The 20113-nt window shown below is 43.7% G+C and overlaps 1 protein-coding gene across 5 annotated transcripts in view; it reads right to left on the reverse strand.

Annotated features, from left to right (window-relative positions):
- The window catches only part of NAALADL2 (N-acetylated alpha-linked acidic dipeptidase like 2), a 607172-nt gene that overhangs the window by 181588 nt on the left and 405471 nt on the right, over nt 1–20113 (reverse strand). For 4 of the 5 annotated variants that reach the window (XM_083613236.1, XM_083613237.1, XM_083613235.1 and 1 more), the window contains one exon: nt 6498–6641. The exons of the other annotated variant lie outside the window; for it this stretch is intronic. In XM_083613236.1, coding sequence (XP_083469362.1) covers nt 6498–6641 — 144 coding nt within the window. The remainder of the gene's footprint in view (nt 1–6497; nt 6642–20113) is intronic. 5 annotated transcript variants of the gene reach the window in all.

The raw sequence follows: 20113 nt of genomic DNA on the forward strand, positions 1-20113 counted from the left end.
AGCAACATTTACCCTAATATATATATTTTCAATGGAATTTTGCCTGGTTCACAAACTTTGCAAACAATTTCCCTAGTACATGCAGTTCCCCCTGAGAGTGATGGGAACTGATGTTGCACTATCACTGTCCAGATGTTTTTGCAGGGAGGGGGGAGGAGACTAGCTGCTCCCCATGGATCTAAGGGGCAGTGATCCCCCCCCCATACAATCATGGTATGGGAATATCAGCTGCATTTTAAACAGGGACAGCAAGATGATTTAGCTAAGTAGAGCCACCAGGATTACTCATGTGGCCTTGAAAGCCCTTGTGGTCAGGCCAGACCTATCTGCTCTGCACCTGGGTCAGGTAAAAATGTGGCTGGGCCAAAAGCGAGGTTGCAGCCTTACCCCATATCTGGGTGCACAACTCTTTGCAATCAGACAATGCCATGGCTTGCAGAGAGCTGCACACAGAGCTTTGCAAGCACTGAAAATCCGTTGATTGACTTGCTGCACTAGGTAGTAGCTTTCTGTAAGAAGAACAATTTTTTTTGCATCCATCTGCAATCCACAGATTGGGTGGGATGTGTAGATGAGATGAATCCACTTTTGAAACTGAATTCCTCAAATTTCTCCCCCGTCCCTATTGCTGCAACAGTTACAGAAGAAGAGGGGAAATAGAACCCATTTTTGGTGGCCACACCATGCCTTCTTCAATGGTCATTTCATCCTTAAATGGGTAGTAATGAAAGAGAATGTTCTCCACCGGCAAGCGGTATGTTCTGGAATCAGATAATAAAATGAATGGGCACATTGTATAGTAACATTGCTTGGTTTAAAGGCTTAGTGCGCCTAACAAAAGGCTCAAAGAGCTCTCAATGGAGTATGGAAAAGGAGTAAAATTTAATTTCCCTTAAACAGTTCTGACAACAAATCTCACTTTCCACTGTTAGACGTCCGATGAAAGACTTTAAAGGTCTTGACAACTTTATCTCTTTCTACTTTATGCTCTGAAAAGTGACAGGGAGACTTTAGCTTAATGCGGCTTGAAATATTCTCTAAACTTTATCTAAACCATAAAGCTACTTCACGACTAAAAGAACAGAAAGGGATTACTCTTATCATTAACAGTTCCAGTTTGGCCCCATCTTCCTGAGCCCTTTTTACTTCAAAAACCATTAGCCGATGCATAACGAACACATGTGGCCTCATGTTCCTTTGTCACTGTTGTACACAGTGCATATCTGTGGCCGCACATGGATAGCACTGAGGGCCCAAATTGTGTAGGAAACGTATCATGTGATATGTCAGAGGTGGGTCTCCAAATGCTGGACTACAACTCCCATCATCCCTGATTATTGACATTTGCTCAGCTAATGGGAACGGACACTCAGAACCATTAGATTGCCTGCTGATGTGGCATGTCCTTTATGTGCGTATATATGTTGTCCAGGGTTGTAAAGACTTGCAGAGAGAATAACTGGGTGCACTCTTCCCACCTTGGATCAAATCTATGCTTCCAGGTGCCATAAGAAAGCTGCAGAGATAGTGCAGGATAGTGCACACCCCGGAAATGATCTCTTTCAGCTTCTGCCTTCTGGAAGAAGGTACAGGGTTATAAAGACTAGGACTAGCCGCCTGACAAACAGTTTCTATTCAAATGCGATCTGGTTTTAAACACAGTGTAAGGTAGTCTCTATGGGAGTATATTGTATTTAATTATGGGATATCAGAGTTTTTAGGGGGCTAACCAGGCTGAGATAGCAGGCTTGTTGGTTTTTGAATGTCTGATGCAGATTTTCAATTTTGTTGTTCTTTATGGGACAATGACAATAAAGATTATCGTATCGTATTGTATTGTATGGTTCAAATTGTTCCAAACCATGGGGCTGTCTCATGCACACATCTTATCATGTAGTTGCTCCTATAAATGTGGTCTCTTACTGTGGGTTTGTGTGGGGTGGGGCAGTGCAGTGGGGCAGTGCAGGCTGTAGCCTGCTATAATAATAATAATAATAATAATAATAATAATAATAATAATAATAATAGCTATTTTTCTAGTGCTATGGAACATGGTGGGAAATAAAATGTGTCATAAGATCTGCCTGCCCAGTGCCACCACAGCCAGAGAACCCACAGCCGGGGCCCACTGACAGGGGAGGAGTCCCACAAGACCAAATGATGCTCAGGACTACCTCAAACCGAGGAGCCGTTTACAGGTGATAAACAGACAAGCATCCACAGTGCAAGACTCCATAGAATCATAGAATCATAGAATCATAGAGTTGGAAGAGACCACAAGGGCCATCGAGTCCAACCCCCTGCCAAGCAGGAAACACCACCAGAGCACTCCTGACATATGGTTGTCAAGCCTCTGCTTAAAGACCTCCAAAGAAGGAGACTCCACCACACTCCTTGGCAGCAAATTCCACTGTCGAACAGCTCTTACTGTCAGGAAGTACTTCCTAATGTTTAGGTGGAATCTTCTTTCTTGTAGTTTGGAACCATTGCTCCGTGTCCGCTTCTCTGGAGCAGCAGAAAACAACTTTTCTCCCTCCTCTATGTGACATCCTTTTATATATTTGAACATGGCTATCATATCACCCCTTAACCTCCTCTTCTCCAGGCTAAACATGCCCAGCTCCCTTAGCCGTTCCTCATAAGGCATGATTTGGTGAGATTCACTATAGCTTGACTGGGTGTCTTCTCATGCAGTGGGGGTCCTACTCTCCCCAGAAGCTACCATATGCCCCCAAAATATGCTCAGGAAGATTGGGGGACCATCTGGAGCAGATGGAGGGGCATGCAGGTAGCTGATAAACCGGAAGTCTCATATCTGACGTATCTGACGAAGTGTGCATGCACACGAAAGCTAATACCAAGAACTAACTTAGTTGGTCTTTAAGGTGCTACTGGAAAGAAAAAAATTTTTTTTGTTTTGACTATGGCAGACCAACACGGCTACCTATCTGTAACCGGAAGTCTCATTGTGTGAGTGGATTTCCGTTGCATAAGCCATTTATCGTTGCATCTCTCCCAGTGTGTAGTTTAGGGAACTTTATGACTGAGCAAGGATATGAATTAACATCCTTGCAAATCTGGATTTCTCCCCAGTACATCACTGGGAGCCTCCTTCTCTCATAAAGATAGATAGATGCATAGATAATTTTTTAATTTATGTATTAAATTTTCCAATTTAATAAGTTAAAAGTGTATCAATTTCATATGCTTTTTAACAGCGGGGATTTCTTTTGGGAATAACTACAGTGGTACCTCAGGTTACAGACGCTTCAGGTTATGCGATTTCAGGTTGCACACCGCGCCGAACCCAGAAGAACTGGAACGGGTTACTTCCGGGTTTCAGCACTCGCGCATGCGCAGAAGCACTAAATCGCACTTTGCGCATGCGCAGAAGCACCGAATTGCGACCCGTACGTGCACAGATGTGGCGCTGCGGGTTGCGAACGTGCCTCCTGCACGAATCATGTTCGCAACCCAAGGTTCCACTGTAATGCTAATAATAAACAGTCTCTTATACTGTTGAAAATACACAAACAACTTTACTTAATTAGTTTCCATTGCTTTATCCTGGTACCTTTTTCATCTCGGAAATTGATCCCATCCACATTTTGACTCTAATCTGGAAAGAATTTGTAACCCAAGGTTTTGTAAAAGAGAAATGGATGCTATCTATGTAGCAGGCCAGCCTGATAGGGGAATATTCCACACTGCATCATTAATACAGTGCATTTATCTCTGCAAAATTAATTCTTGCTTAGCAGTGTATCAAATAGTCTATGAAGAAAGTTAATTGTGAATCAATGGCTGCAGACAGAATGCTGAATATACTGTAAACTTTCTCATGCAATGCCTTATTTAGCACAGCTGATGAACGACTGGAAGTTGCTGCAGTACGAACTTGCTCTTCTGTCACCTTTTGCATGGAAGTGATTGATCCCTTGGACACTGTTTGTTTAATCTGATTTAACTGTTCTCCACCCTCCTCTAAATAAATCTGGATTGATTTTTGAGACCTTTCGCTGTTCAACAGCATAAGCTGGTGTGGTTTTCCTCATAAATATAATACACACTCCTTTCGAGCTGGACAGAAATTGATACCACATCCCCCCCCCCCTAAAAGAAACTATGTGATTACTGAAAGACACAAGAAACTATGTGACTACTGAAAGACATGAGGCTCTACACGGCTCTGCAAAACAGAACTGCGCTTCCTCAGTCCCCAGCAGCGGGGATGGTAGAGACAAAACTCAAATTGGTTTGCTCTGGCTGTCAGTGGCTGAATCTCCACCAGTCATTGGCCTCACTGATTTCTACCCCACCAGTCCCAATGGCCACCACCCACCCACTGGCAAAAGGTACTTCTCCTTCCCCCAAACCTGTATCTTTCAGTTTCTTGCCTATCACTCCGGATATATCTGAAGCACATTGGTGCCATCTCAGGGTATGGATAGATGTACCAGATGGAACGTAACATCGCCATATATCCTCGCTGAAAACCTTTCTGCCAGGCCAATGGCCTGGATAAGTGGAGACTGAGAGGAGGTATGAGAGCTGTCTTCAAATATCCAAAGCTCTGCCACATGGAGAATGGAGAAAGCTTGTTTTCTGCTGCTCTGGAGGGCATGACCCAAACCAATGGTTTCACGTAATAAGAAAAGAAATTCTGACTAAACTTCAGGACTAACATAATAATAAAATTACTACTACTACTACTACTACTACTACTAATAATAATAATAATAATAATAATGTATTTATTTATACCCCTCCCATCTGGCTGGGTTTCCCAAGCCACATTGGGCGGCTTCCAACAGAATATTAAAATAAAATAGTTTATTAAACATTAAAGGCTTCCCTAAACAGGGCTGCCTTCAGATGTCTTCTAAAAGTCTGGTAGTTGTTATTCTCTTTGACATCTGGTGGGAGGGCATTCCACAGGGCGGGCACCACTACTGAGAAGGCCCTCTGCCTGGTTCCCTGTAACTTGGCTTCTTGCAGCGAGGGAACCGCCAGAAGGGCCTTGATGCTGGACCTCAGTGTCTGGGCAGAACGATGGGGGTGAAGACGCTCCTTCAGGTATACTGGGATGAGGCTGTTTAGGGCTTTAAAGGTCAGCACTAATGCTTTGAATTGTGCTCGGCAATGTACTGGGAGCCAGTGTAGGTCTTTCAAGACCGGTGTTATATGGTCTCGGCGGCCACTCACAGTCACCAGTCTAGCTGCTGCATTCTGGATTAGTTGTAGTTTCTGGGTCACCTTCAAAGGTAGCCCCACGTAGAGCGCATTGCCGTAGTCCAAGCGGGAGAGTTAACCAAATAATGCACCACTATGGCGAGACAGTCTGCGGGCAGGTAAGGTCTCAGCCTGCATACCAGATGGAGCTGATAAACAGCTGCCCTGGACACAGAACTGACCTGCGTCTCCATGGACAGCTGTGACCGTAAGAGATGTTTAACAGTGGAACCGTCTCCCTCAGAAGGTTGTGGGCCCTCCTTCCTTGGAGATTTTTAAGCAGAGGCTGGATTACCATCTGCAATGTATGATCTAGTTGAGGTTGCTGCATTGCAAGGGATTGGACTAGATGGACCACAGCATCCCTTCCAACTTTAAAATGCTGTGATCTGCTGCCTTTCCTTGAGTGTATGATGCTTCCCAAAGCATTCAGATGAGAACACCTTTCGCCAAATTCTGCTCAATGCATTTCTGCCTCTTTGTTGTCAGATTTATTTATTTTTACCCTAAGTGAAACATGCCCCCTTATGATATACAAACATGCACACATAGAGGTGCAAACATAGCACTCTGTTTCTTGCAATGTGATACAAATGAAAGTGTACACACACAGAGCTATTTGTAGAGAGCTTAGTAGATATGCTGGAGGCACACACTCGGAGGGAGAGAATCATGAGGAAAGCCAACTCTTTAATGCTCTCCTGGTGCCTTAAACGCTTCCCTGATATCGTATGTTGTCCAACAAGGCCTAACAAACGGCACTGCATCTACAGAAGCCTCTCTTGGGTGAATCGGAGGGATCTTCTCAGTCAATAGCATGAATTAGACTTGTGCTGAGAGACATGGTACTCCAGATATCTGACTTGCATCAGTTAGATCTTGGCAGATGCAACAAACAATGAGCCAGGTATGTGTGAGCTTTGTGATTTTTTGTGTGTTTTTAAACGAGTTTGTGAAATACTTTCTCTCCCCACCCCCACCCCATTAACATCATTCTTCTTATCAGAGGCTCTTCAGAACGTTCTGAGCTCAATCTCAGCAAGCTCTTCAGAGTGTAAGTGATATATATTTTCTCTCTCTCCTCGCCTCTTCTTAAAGTGCTGCTAAAGGAATGTACCTGCAATTGGTCAAAGCCCCCAATTATACACAATTATGCGTAATGCAATTTCAAGGGCTTACGGAAGTTCTGAATTTAAAGAGGATCATCATTCTGAGAGAGAGAGAGAGAGAGAGAGAGAGAGAGAGAGAGAGAGGAAAACTGTTACCTGTAGCCAGCAATTCCAGGGGTTCGCAATCTTCATTTCCACCAGCCTTCTCAGGGGAAGGGAACAACTTCCTCACCAATGCTGCACAAATAGGCTGGACTAATAGAGAAGTGAGGTTCGATCGGTTCTGTTTATAGCTTCCATCTTCAAGGAGAGTTGAGGGGGTAAAGAGAACAACATAAGTATACGACAATAAAACCTTTCTCTAGATCAGTGCATTTGAAGAGTTCACGAACAGAACGTGCCACTCTGATTCCATGACAGGCACTTTTGGATTTCCGAGAAACGTTTTCTGGCAGTAAGAGCTGTTTGACCATGGAACGGTCTCCCTCAGGAGGTGGTGGACTCTCGTTCCTTGGAGGTTTTTAAGCAGAGGCTGGGTGGATATCTTTCATGGGTGCTGAGATTGAACTGCATTGCAGGGGGCTGAACTGGAAGACCCTTGAGGTCCCTTCTAAGTTTACAATTCTATGATTCTAATTGGATGCCTGTAGGAAGCCTGTAAGCAGGATATATGTCCAGCAACTGGTAATCAGAAGCATACAGCCCCCTACCATGGAGGCAAAGCACAGCCATCATAGCTATTCATAGCCTTTACCTCCATGAATTTGTCCTCTCCTCTGTTGAAGCCACCCAAGTTGGTGGCCATCACTGCCTCCTTTGGAAGTGAATACTGCATTTTAACAATGTACTGTGTGAAGGCACACAGTCTTCAGACAAAAACATATTGGAGGTCCCGGGCCACAGGGAGGTTAGGCTGGCCTCAACCAGAGCCAGGGTTTTTTTGGCTGTGGCCCCAATCTGGTGGAACGCTCTGTCACAAGAGACTAGGGCCCTGAAGGACCTGACATCTTTCCACAGGGCCTGCAAGACAGAGCTGTTCCGCCAGGCCTTTGGCCAAGGCACAGCCTGACCTCCTCCTTTGGTAATCCTCATAGAACGCTAGCCCAATGGATGCCATTAATTTGATTCTGAATTGATTTTAGAATGAATTGATTTTAGAATGTATTTCAATTAATTGATTGTGATTTTATGTAAACTGTGTTACTTTTACTGTTGTTAGCCGCTCTGACCCCAGCTTCGGCTGGAGAGGGCAGGATATAAATAAATTATTATTATTATTATTTTAAAAAAGAGGACGCCATGACAGCCATCCAAAGCAAATACAGTGTTACCTCGGGTTACATATGCTTCAGGTTACATAAGCTTCAGGTTACAGACTCTGCTAACTCAGAAATAGTGCTTCAGGTTAAAAACTTTGCTTCAGGATGAGAACAGAAATCATGCTGTGGCAGCGTGGCGGCAGCAGGAGGCCCCAATAGCTAAAGTGGTGCTTCAGGTTAAGAACAGTTTCAGGTTAAGTACAGACCTCCGGAACAAATTAAATACTTAACCCGAGGTGCCACTGTAAATGCAATTTGTACCCCTGAGAAATAGGATGTGTCCTGGAAAAAGTCTAGCTCCCTTGTGACCAGGGAGCAGAAACGAAACTCCTCCTCCTTCTGGAACCAAATTCACACCATTATCAAATTCTACAGGGGAGCTGGGTACCAAACAAATGTCATGGTTGATGTTTCCGTAAGGGGTTCTAAGTGGGTCTCTGTTTTGCATGGTGGTCCTTGAATGAGTGTTGACCTTTATATGGTCCCTCCTCATCAACATTTAACCAAGACCTTTTACAGTTTGCTTTAAGGAGGGGTCGGAGCTCAGTAACAGAGCATCTGTTTACATGCAGAAGTCCCATTCCCTGGCATTCCCCACTGAGACCCACGAATACTGCTGCCAGTCAGTGTAAGACATACTGAACTAGATGGCTCACTGGTCTGATTCAGTATAAGACAACTTTCTGCATTCCTACTGGCAACCTACACCCAACCAAATTATTGCACAGGAAAGTCATGTTTCGTCAGTGATGAATAAAGCCAAACATGTATCTAGACGTCTGAGGAAAAGTGTGTGTGTGTGTTCCTATTGTGCCCTAAAATAGCATTTTAATGATCTTCCTTTTTGTTTTCTTTCTTTAGAAAAGGGAAAGTTTGACTCGACACTGAACTGTAATTGTGCATACCACTTCTTTGACTTTCAGCTACAATGCTAATAGAATTGTATTAGTTTTGAAATAACTGAACTGAATGGTTCATTAATTTTTCACCTTAAACTTAATGGGAATTTGACAGTTTTATGCTGTGAACAGACACTGCAAGGAGGGCCGTGTTGTTTTCCAGGAAATTATAAATTACAACAGAAAAGAAAAAAAAGCATGGTTGTGCTCAATCAAGATTTTGGCTTAGTCACCCTGGGTGCAAAACGAGCTCCGTATACAATCTAACAGAGTCAGGGATCCTGTGGCAAGATCCACTGGGAAGAGCAGCATAGGATGCAGCAGATAGCTGGCTCAGCCAGTTGATTCCCACTCAGTTGGCTAAGCCAATGATGGTTGAGCCAATAGCATTGTAAGTACCCAAAAAGGGGTGTTTCAGGGGCATGGCAGGGGTGCAGCCAGACCGGGGGGACGGGGGATGGGATGACTTAGGTTGGATTCTAAGCCCTTTCAGCTCAGTCACGGAACCTGGCAACCTGGCATAGAACACCATTTCAAATGCTTATTTTCCCTCTGCCAGGCTTAAGCAGAGCACCACCAGCAGTCCCGCTGCTGAACAGGATTTGGATCAGGTGTAATTTTATGCCACCTTAAATTACACTAGCTTGCTTTAGACCCCCTTCATGTGCACATGACTAAATAGTCTTCTTTGGATTTGTACACTGCAGGTACTCTACATCACTGGTGCACTACCATAGGCATAGGGTATTTATATTTATTGAATTTATTTATTTACTAAATTTATTATTTATTAAATTTCTACACCGCCCTTCATCCAAAGATCTCAGGGCATGTCGCAGCATAAAAGTACAGAATAAAAACTCAAAATACATAAAAAGCAAGAACAAGAATAAAACAAAGCAATAATCCCTCTCCCACAAACACATTTAAAAGGACGTAAAATGCTAATCAGCCGAAGGTGTCGGGGGCTAGGCAGAGGAGAAGGAATGGTGGAGGCCATCTCCCCATCCTGACCCTCCCAGGGAGGAGGAAGAGGAAGACAGTATAGATTTACACCAGGGGTTTGAGGGAGGTCACAGCTGAGAGGCAGATGAGGGGGAAAGTTGGGAAATAATGGGAGAGGAGGAGCAATCAGAGCCGGAGCAATAGCTGGCTGACATGTTGTCCCTAGAAAGCATTCCAGTCCCACCATCTCCCAGAACCCGGCGAGCCTTAAAAGTAGGAGAGCAAAGAGCTCAAAGACAGAGGGCACTTAGCAGCACCTGTAGAGGAGGTGACGATGAATGAGGATGTGGGAGAGACGGGGGCGGCGGTGATGAACTGGGGACAACACAATTATCCAAGAGGCTGGGTGCTATAGCCTCTCTCTGTCAGGTTTGAAATAAAAAAGGACCGTAAAAAACCTTTCCTTCTCTTTTTGTGCCAGTGTGGTGTAGTGGTTAAGAGCAGTAGACTCATAATCCGGTGAACCGGGTTCGCGTCTCCGCTCCTCCACATGCAGCTGCTGGGTGATCTTGGGCTAGTCACACTTCTTTGAAATCTCTCAGCCCCACTCACCTCACAGAGTGTTTGTTGTGCGGGAGGAAGGGAAAGGAGAACGTTAGCCGCTTTGAGACTCCTTCAGGTAGTGATAAAGTGGGATATCAAATCCAAACTCTTCTTCTTTATACCTTCCTGAACAACCAGCCGGTAGCCTCTCACAAAAGGCCCCTGTCTCTACAAACACAGCAGTCCTACAGTTCTACTTCATTCGCAAAGGTACATATACTGATCTAGAGTCACTTTAACCCGCCACTGTAAAACACTCCGCTTGACACCATTGGCGAAATAGTGAGCTATTAATTCCTCATTCCTTTGTCAAAGGGGCAAAGAAATGGCCTGTGGTTTTGCAGAGATGGGATGGGGAAGGTTAACTGGCTCCAGCACGGGCAAGGCAGCTGTGGTCCTCAAAAGACTGTCAAAGATTTCAGCTGAGAGAGAGGGAGAGGGTTTCAAGGAAAAGTTGACGGATAGCGAGTGGGTGGGCCTTTCAGCAAAGCAGAAGGAAGGCATGTAGGCGTGTGTAAATGGAAACACTTGAGTTTGCGTGGAGTAAAGAGCAAAATGGAGAAACATGCAAGTTAGGAAATGACAACATGGGTAAAGTTAAACTCAAACATTCTGCTCTGTTGCCAAGGCACCCGTGAGCAGAGGCATGGCCATCTGCCAGCTTGCTGCGTGCATCTTTAGGTAACGGGTGTTGTTAATAAGCAAATGTGAGAGCATCCCTAGGTTTCAGTGTAAAAAAAAAGGGGGGGAGATGAAAAATGCAAATGAGACATAATGTAAATCTTAATCTAAAACCAATCCCCCCATGGCTGAAAGAAGGGACCTCCGTTTTGCAGCTGCCTTTCTAAATATACTTTCAAAGATGCTTCTCATTTTTGTTTTTCCTAGAAGCTGAAACGAGCTGCTCTGCCCACTGTGACAGCACTGAGATGGGAGCTGGTGCAACATGTGGTTTTAAAAGGGGCGCATTTAAAAACCACATATTGATTTGAGGCATGGCAGAGAGTGAAATGGGCATCTTTCCTGGGGCGTTACCTGCTTTTATGGCAGGCAGAGTGTTTAGTACACAGTTGGAAGACAAAGTAGCCCAAAAGATGTTTTTTTAAAAAATAAAAATAAACCCACTTTGTTTAAAAAGCATTCAATTCATTCATCCCTATTTTCCTTTGACATTTCCTTCACTTTAGTGAGACAAATGTCTATTAACAACAGGCAGGCCCCTTCTGTGTGCTGTTTTTGATGCCTGCTAAAAACGTTTTAGTTCTGGCAAGGCTACCCAGACAGGAAATTTTATTATGTATATTTGTTCTTTTCTCTTCTTTTTCAAAAAGGCTGCTGATTTTACCTGTGTTTTGATAATCCTGTTATGTCTTCTGCTTTTAAAGTCTATGGATTTTATCAACATTTGCTTGTGAATACTTTATATTCTTTCATGTAAACAGCTTAAAGCTTTGGTTTTTTTAAAAAAAAGCGGTGTATAAATTCTGTCAAGTAAATAAAATGAAGAGTTATGGCAGCATACTGGCTAAGCATGTGAACCGTGAATGAAAAAAGTTCACTATTCAAGCCTCTACCAATAATTGATTATTTACTTATCCACGCAATCCACTGGTGGTTTGGAACAAAATGAGTAAATAGGAATACATAAAAACCCATTAAAAACATGCAATCCACTGAACACACGGCAAGAAGTAACAAAATGGCAGAAACTAAGAGGCAGCAATCAGGTCTCTCCTCAGGTGCCCTCAGGCAAAACTGCTCCCCACATCTGTAAAACGGCCATGATAAGGTTATTTGAGCCCACGACTGTGGACAGGATTCTTGAATTGCAGGAGTTTGCACTAGATGTTCTCCAGATTCTTTCCAACTCTACAATTCTATTCTTCCAAGGTTTGATCTACTACATACCCTCCAACATTCATCAGATTAAAACAGGGACATTTCTCACTCTTCCCAACTGACCTTCTTCAATGCTTCCCTCCCCCATTTTTTTGTCCCACAGCCTCCACACCACAGAACATTTCTTGTCAAAAGAAGGGCAAGTCCAACCACCACGACACCAACGGAACACCACACACACACCTCACTGTCCTGAGAAAACCCGTAATCCCAATTTTATTTTACTCTTTGGTATAGTTACAAAAAGAAAAGCACACACCAGTAAATTTTAGAAAGGGGGAAGATTAGACATAAACACACAGTGTGTTTGAAAACAAAAGCAAAAACAAAACAAGACTTCTCGCGCTCTGCTCCACTGATCTCTTTCTTCCCACCCAGGACAGTCCTGCCCTTTGCCTGTGCCTGAAAGCCAGTGCATCACACAGGGCTGGGCCTCAGCAGCCGTAACCTCTTCTCCTCCTTGCCCACTCTCCAGCAGCCACCTCAACCTGCCCAAGGGAGGAGGCTGCCCAAGAGAAGAGGCAACAGGATGTTCCCTCACTGCTGGCTGAGCCCTAGCTGGGCCAGATCTGCCTTATTCCAAACCTGCTCTTCCTTGCGGACCTTGGATTTGGATTGTGTTGTAAGGCAGCATCAATGGCAGACAATCTAATAGAAGAGACCCACAAGGACATAAGGAAACCCTTGATGTATTGAGCCAAAGGCCCAGCAGCCGATTCTCAAAAGTGGCCAGTGAGATTTGTGGAGAAACCACAAGCAGGACCATCTCCTTGGCCCAGTAGCATTTGCTTTTTCAAGCAATCTCATCCTTCTTTTCCGTTGCCTCTGGTATAGCTTGTTTTATCTGCAATTAGACCACTGCCTAAAAGGACTCCCCCCCCATTTCCCTTTACGCCTTGCATACGGTGACAAATTTGTCATTCACAGTTCCAGGATGGAATGCAGTTAATTTCTCTAAGGAGATGCTCAGCAGATGGCAGTAAGAAGTGGAAGTAAAGGGATTGTTTTAGTAATCATTTGCAAGCTAAATGCTAACTAAATATCAAGGAGTTAGAAGCAAAGAGATGCAGGTTTGTTTTTATGATTTTTTTTAAAAAAGACCCTGCATGGCAATTGTATAGAAAGTGAAACAAGAAGATTGATGCAAGCAAACAATTGATGCATCTCACTACACATACAGGAGATAAGCATCATAACCTATGATTTCTACATATGCATCATGCAGTTAAAGCAAGCGTAGGAGAAGAAAGGAGGGAATTGGCATCCTGTGAGTGCTTAGGTAGCAATCCTAAGAATAGGAAACCAGCATAAATTACACTGTCTTAAATTAAGGCAATGTAAAGCACCTCAGACCTAAAGTCTGCTAGGAAGCAAGGCTACTGTTGGCTAAACCAGCCTAAGCCTGGAAGAAAACAAGGCTTGAAAATAGATTTTGAGTTGCAACACCCTTTTGCCAGCTTCATTTACCCCAGATTAACAGAACATGTGAATGGAATCAAGATCCAGCCTAATCCCCCCTGGCGCTGGCTCTGCCACTCCACCCAAACAGTGCCAACCCACCCATGAGACAAGGTGAGGCAAGCACCCCAAGCAGCATGATTCACTAAGGCAGGAGATCCAGATGTTGATCTTTCTACACACACACACACCATTCCTGATATAGATCTTCCCTGGCAGGGAAGTGGGGCACCATTTTGGGGTCTCATGCCAACATGTATTAGGCCAGCCTTGCACTCTGGAGGGTATGCCACTGCAGCTTGCAGCAGATTGTTCTGGCCTGTGCTTGGCTACAGTAAATCACTGGGGGTGGGGGATTTCAGAGGAAAGCAGATTGCAGTATGAAGGATTAAGCACAATCTTAAACTGTTTCTCTACTGCAAAAGCCCACTCAGTTTGGACACTGGAACCTCCTGAACAGGAAGTGGTTCCAGGGCCGTCTTTACCCAGGGGTGAAAGGGGTGAAAGGGGCACCCGGGCACCGAATTCTGGGGGGCGCTAGGCCCTCGCCACTGAAGCTCTTAACTACCTACCTGTTATGAAATAATAAATAATTTTGATCAAGCTAGAAAAACAAAATACATATATACCTACGTATTACCAAAATGTATACCTACTGTTTCACTAAAGGACTTTCGACTTTGTGTGCTGGTGGCGGTGGCGCTTTCATTCACAACAGCGGCGCTTGTCAGACTTGGGGGCTAAAGACTCCCCTGAGCGGTTCAGTTTCCTTTTGCTGTTGAACTAGATTTGAACAACAAGGAATGTTTTGTCCTTCGTTCTTCTGGAGCCCTGAATTCTGGCTTGCTCCTTGAGCCTGCCTCCTGGGCTGTCCTTTGGTCCTGCCAATGGTTCCTAGTTCACCTCAGACTATGGCCCAGCCCTGACACCTAAACTGATGCCTGTGACAACATATTATACTGTTCCATTTTATTCCCATGAGACTGTTCAGGGTGAAGGAAAACTCCCTTACCCTGCAAAAACAAACAGCTCAGCTGGTCCAATATATAGCTATGAAATGTGGCTCTGAGTTTGCCCACAGACACATATGCAGATGGCATATGAAAAGTGGGTTGCTTAGATACTGCAGTTTCTGTTGAACCTTGTTTTTGCTTTCTACATGTCTAGTTTGGTTTATAAGAATCTCTGAAAAGGCTAGATCCAAAAGTTGCTTCTCTCTCTCTCTCTCTCTCTCTCTCTCTCTCTCTCTCATCTGCTGGAATTGTCAGTTTAGGGAAGACTGTGAAGTTTCTTTTCCTGCAGGCATATTAGAGCAGAAGAACAACATCTAGGGTGATGCTCAGGAAGGGGGACCATGTGGAAGAGGGAGACATCTTTAGAAGCACTGCAGAACAGGGGATTTCAGCAGCAGAATTCGGCATAACAAACTTTGCCTACTAAGAGTTGGGATGAATTTGATTCAGGTTGCATTTAAATTTAAATCTACCTACTTTGTACTTTCTGAAAGCATACACAAATTGAAACAGCCATCCTTTGAAATTCACACATATCCAAATGGTTGTATACAGCTAATGTTTACTCAGAGTAGACGCATGGAAATTAATGGGCCTCAGTTAGGCATGGCCATTAATTTCAAAGGAGCTACTCGGAGAAAAAGTTAGTTGGGTGCAACCCTTAAATTTGCATTTTATTTTAATGTACCCACTTTTAAATGTGCTTTGCTTCAATATGCATACACACAATTTGGTAAGTTGTTTGAGTTGAGGATTGTACTGTAAAATTCAGCAAAGTGTGAAATCCAATGGATAATTATGTTCCAAGTAGAGGTGCAAATTATTTTTTTTTATATAAATATTTATTAAAATTTTCCACATTTAATACAAAAAACAAAAAACAAAAAAAAAATTAAAAACACATAAGGTTTACAATTCCATATTTTCAATACCATATTTCCCTGACTTCCCCACACCTCCCCTTCTTGTATTCCAATTCAAATTGTTAGTTCAACAAGTTCCTATCCCCAATTTTTAACCTTTTTATATTTAATTCATTTTAGAAAAACCAATTTTAACTTATAGACATCAATATTTGTAGTAGAGGTGCAAATTAAGTTGGTTCACTTGAAATTGTAGGCAAAGCAAAATTCTCCTCTGCCCCTAGTGGGAAGGTGGTGTTGGAAAAGGAGAAAGCAGAGGTCGTATCCACAGATGCAAACGTAAGACCTATTAAGGCTCCTTTATTTACAGGCTGCACTTTCACGATCTTTTAATGGTTTGTGCTAATTGTACACACAGCATTGTCTTCAGACAGTGCTTGAAAGCACTTAGCGGCACATTTTTGTGCTTTTTCTAGATTGTTCAGCTGCAGTTGCACTCATTACACTAGACTATTATAAATTTGTATATACAGGTTTTTAAGACTGTATAGATTCAGACAGTGCTTTTTTTCTTTAAAAATGTTTAGGGGTACTCTCATTTTGACTCAAGAAAACCAGCATTTTATAGTTCAAATCAGAAAAAAATAAATACAGTAAATGGACAAAAGTACAAAGATTCACAAAATGTTTAGGGGTATGCGTACCCCTGAGTCCCCCAGAAAAAAAGCACTGGGTTCAGAAATGTTTGTGTATGTATTGCCTGTAAATCGGCATGCTTAAATTATGTTGAGGGGACATTTCTTTACAGGGAAATGTCATCAGAAACTGGAATTTCTCCCCACCCCCCTTCTGTCATTACTTGAAGTTATAAATTTACTTTTGGTGAAAAAGATGCTATTAATGGAAATTTTGGAATTGCAAACCTTCCCGTATTGCTGCAGAATTTCACTTCACAAAATTCAAGGCAGGTCTGGAGGCTCCTGCTCAGGCAAAATAAACCAGCAATTCCAAAGAAAAGCTGAGTTTCCATAAATAGTAGCAAAATGTCCCGAGTGATGATCTCACAAATCTGAGGTCAAAGTGGCAGTGATCCCTTCAAGTCAGCAACCTTAGCAACATTCTCTCTCCCTCTTACATTAGGAAGTTTCTAGGAAATTTGTAATAGCTTGCAAACTGGGGCCACTGGGTAGATATGCATGGTGACATTTAAAAGGTAAAGGTACCCCTGCCCGTACGGGCCAGTCGTGTCCGACTCTAGGGTTGCGTGCTCATCTCGCTCAAGAGGCCATGAGCCAGCGCTGTCCGAAGACACTTCCGGGTCACGTGGCCAGCGTGATGAAGCTGCAGCTGGCGAGCCAGCACCAGCGCAGCACACGGAAACGCCGTTTACCTTCCCGCTATAAAGCGGTACCTATTTATCTACTTGCACTTAAGGGTGCTTTCGAACTGCTAGGTGGGCAGGAGCTGGGACCGAACGACGGGAGCTCACCCCGCCGCGGGGATTCGAACCGCCGACCATGCGATCAGCAAGTCCTAGGCACTGAGATTTTACCCACAGCACCACCCGCGTCCCTTATGGTGACATTTACCCAAGGGCAAATAATAAATTGGTTGATGTGGTGCATAATGAGTAAGAAGCTTTGATAAGCCATTGGAAGCTACTACACATTCCTGATGTGTACAGCTACAGAAACACGAAGCACCCTAAAAGTTCAGGTAGCAGCTGAAACCTATGACGTGTGCATTCTGACACCTCTAAAGCCAGCACTATGTTATGTACAAGCAGGCAATCTTACGTGCCCATAATAATGAGATTTATTATTATTAAAAATAATAAAAACCTTAGAATATACTGCAAGGAGATGAAATGGAAATAGAAAATCTCTAAGAAAACACTGATTGTGACAGCTTTAGGATAGCAATTATTTTGTTTATAGCATGCAGTAAACACTGCAGGGATTCAGAACATCACAAAGAGGGCACGGCTTGCAGCCAACACAAAAGGGAGTTGCAGGGGCTACCAATGCTACTCTGTCTGTATCCTGAAAAGAAAGTGGAAAATAATCACATGCCATGCATAATTTGTTTCTGCGGAAGCATATAAATTTTGGCTTATGATGTTCTTATGGCCATAAACTGACATTACACTTGTAATCGATTTCTCGGTGGCACCAGAACATGAGATTTATTTTGTCCCTCAGCCTTGACTGTGTCAGGAGAACATTATGGAAACTGTCCTGGGTTAAACCATTGATCCGGTCACAGTGATAGAGTTGGGAGAGATCTCAAGGATCATCTAGTCCAGCTGCCTGCTATGAGAAAGATCCCTTAGAGATCAGACATTCAGATCATACAGTTCAGTACAGTGGTACCTCGTGTTACAGACACTTCAGGTTACAGACGCTTCAGGTTACAGAGTCTGCTAACCCAGAAATAGTTCCTTGGGTTAAGAACTTTGCTTCAGGATGAGAACAGAAATTGTGCGGCAGCGGCGTGGTGGCAGCGGGAGACCCCATTAGCTAAAGTGGTGTCTCATGTTAAGAACAGTTTCAGGTTAAGAACGGACCTCCAGAACAAATTAAGTTCTTAACCCAAGGTACCACGGTATTCTGTTCCTACAGTGGTCAACTAGATATCTCTAAGAAGCACACAAGCTGTCTGGTTGTGAGTGCAATAGCCTATTCCCATGGTTGTTCTCTAGCAACTGGCAACCAGAGGTAGCTTTCTCCTCCATGATTTGGTATATTGGTGGCTGTCACCATATTTTGTGGGTAGCGAATGCCATAGTTTATCTTCCTTTTTTCTGTCCTGATTCCCACCATACAGCTTCGTTGAATGACCCCAGGTTGTTATAAAAGGTAAAGGTAAAGGTACCCCTGCCCGTACGGGCCAGTCTTGACAGACTCTAGGGTTGTGCGCCCATCTCACTCAAGAGGCCGGGGGCCAGCGCTGTCCGGAGACACTTCCGGGTCACGTGGCCAGCGTGACAAAGCTGCATCTGGCGAGCCAGCGCAACACACGGAAACGCCGTTTACCTTCCCGCCAGTAAGCGGTCCCTATTTATCTACTTGCACCCGGGGGTGCTTTCGAACTGCTAGGTTGGCAGGCGCTGGGACCGAGTAACGGGAGCACACCCCGCCGCGGGGATTCGAACCGCCGACCTTTCGATCGGCAAGCCCTAGGCGCTGAGGCTTTTACCCACAGCGCCAGAAGAGAAAATAGGAATGGCCACAATAACATAGTACAACACAAGCTGTACCACAGGGGCTTTCAGACTTTCTGCATTCAGATAATCCATTCCACAGTTATCTGTTTGTCCAGTTATCCATTAAGCATGCCATGAAGCAAGCCCCGGTAAGTTACACAAGATTGAGGTGCAACTCATTGCTGGGTCTTCCTATTGACCTGCATGACCTGAGACTGCAGACTAGGACATACCAAACACCTTTCTGCACAACAAAATGAAATATTTGGGCTGTCTTTCAGGTACTTTGAATGCTCATCTCACTGAAGATCTGCAAATAAACCTTCATGGAACTCCAGGATTTCCCCAAAATACAATTTAAAGAACATTGGCATAGAGGAACTGTCATTCCAAATCACAAGGACTGTTGTTGGTTTTTTTTAAATGGGAGGGACCATATCTCAGCGGTGAGCCACAATTATTTGCAAACAGAAGGTCCCACATTCCATCTTGGTCTCCTGTAGTTATAAGGATTAGGTGGCAGTTATAAGGATCAAGGTCCCCAAGACCTTGCACAGTTGCTTCCAGTTAGAGTAGACCAGGTGCCGCTAACTTGGTACCCACCCAGTTGTTGCTGAACTACAACTCCAATTATCCCTGACCATTGGCCATGCCAGCTAGGGCTCATGGCAGTTGGGACCCATCTGCATCTAGAGCAAGGTTTGCCAACTTAGGTCTCCAGCTGTTTTTGGACTACAACTTCCATCATCCCCTAGGGTTCAGGGATGATGGGGACTGTAGTCCAAAAACCCAAGTTTGGGAAACCCTGATCTAGAGCAAACCATGTTGGTTACCACTGGAGCAAACAGGTCAGGGATAGATATATTCTTCTCATTGTGGTGTGCTAAGTGGCAGAACTGTAGGTTTTGTTTGGTTTTATAGAGTGACCAGCCACACACAAAGCACATCCATGCTGCTTCTATATCAGGGTTGACTACCCAGATGCTTGTTAAATTCCAACACCCTTCAGTTCCATCCAGTACAGACAACAGATGCAGATAACTTGTGTTGTAGTCCAGTAACATCTGGAGGGCCACAGGTTTCCTGACCTTGTTTTATATCCTTCCATGAACAAGAACAAACATATCAAGAAAATGTTATCTAAATTCAGTCATCACCACCTCTCCTTATATGCATTCATGTGTGCACGCACACTTGCGTGTGCATGTGTATGTAATTGTAAACATTTATTAGTTTATTAATGGAAGTTCTCGGGTGACAAACAGTTTCAAATAATTTTAAACCACGCACACACAAAAACCCAGTATGAAAATATATGCCTCACTGTGAACAGAATTTCCAGCAACATAAAAATAAATTACAGGAAAAGCATAACCTTCATTTCAGAACCATGCAATATTAAAGTCAAAGTAATTTTTACAAGAGATCAGGGTGACTCTAGTTACAACGTAGGTCTATTGGCGTTGCTTTACTGAAACAGTTCCCAGACTAATTTTAAATTGCTTGTGGAGTACCAATAAAAGCACATGTGACAACCACCTGTGAAATTAGTTACCAACGCGAATAAT

This window comes from Podarcis filfolensis (assembly GCF_964270895.1).
Source record: "Podarcis filfolensis genome assembly, chromosome: 5".
Classification (NCBI taxonomy): Eukaryota; Metazoa; Chordata; class Lepidosauria; order Squamata; family Lacertidae; genus Podarcis; species Podarcis filfolensis.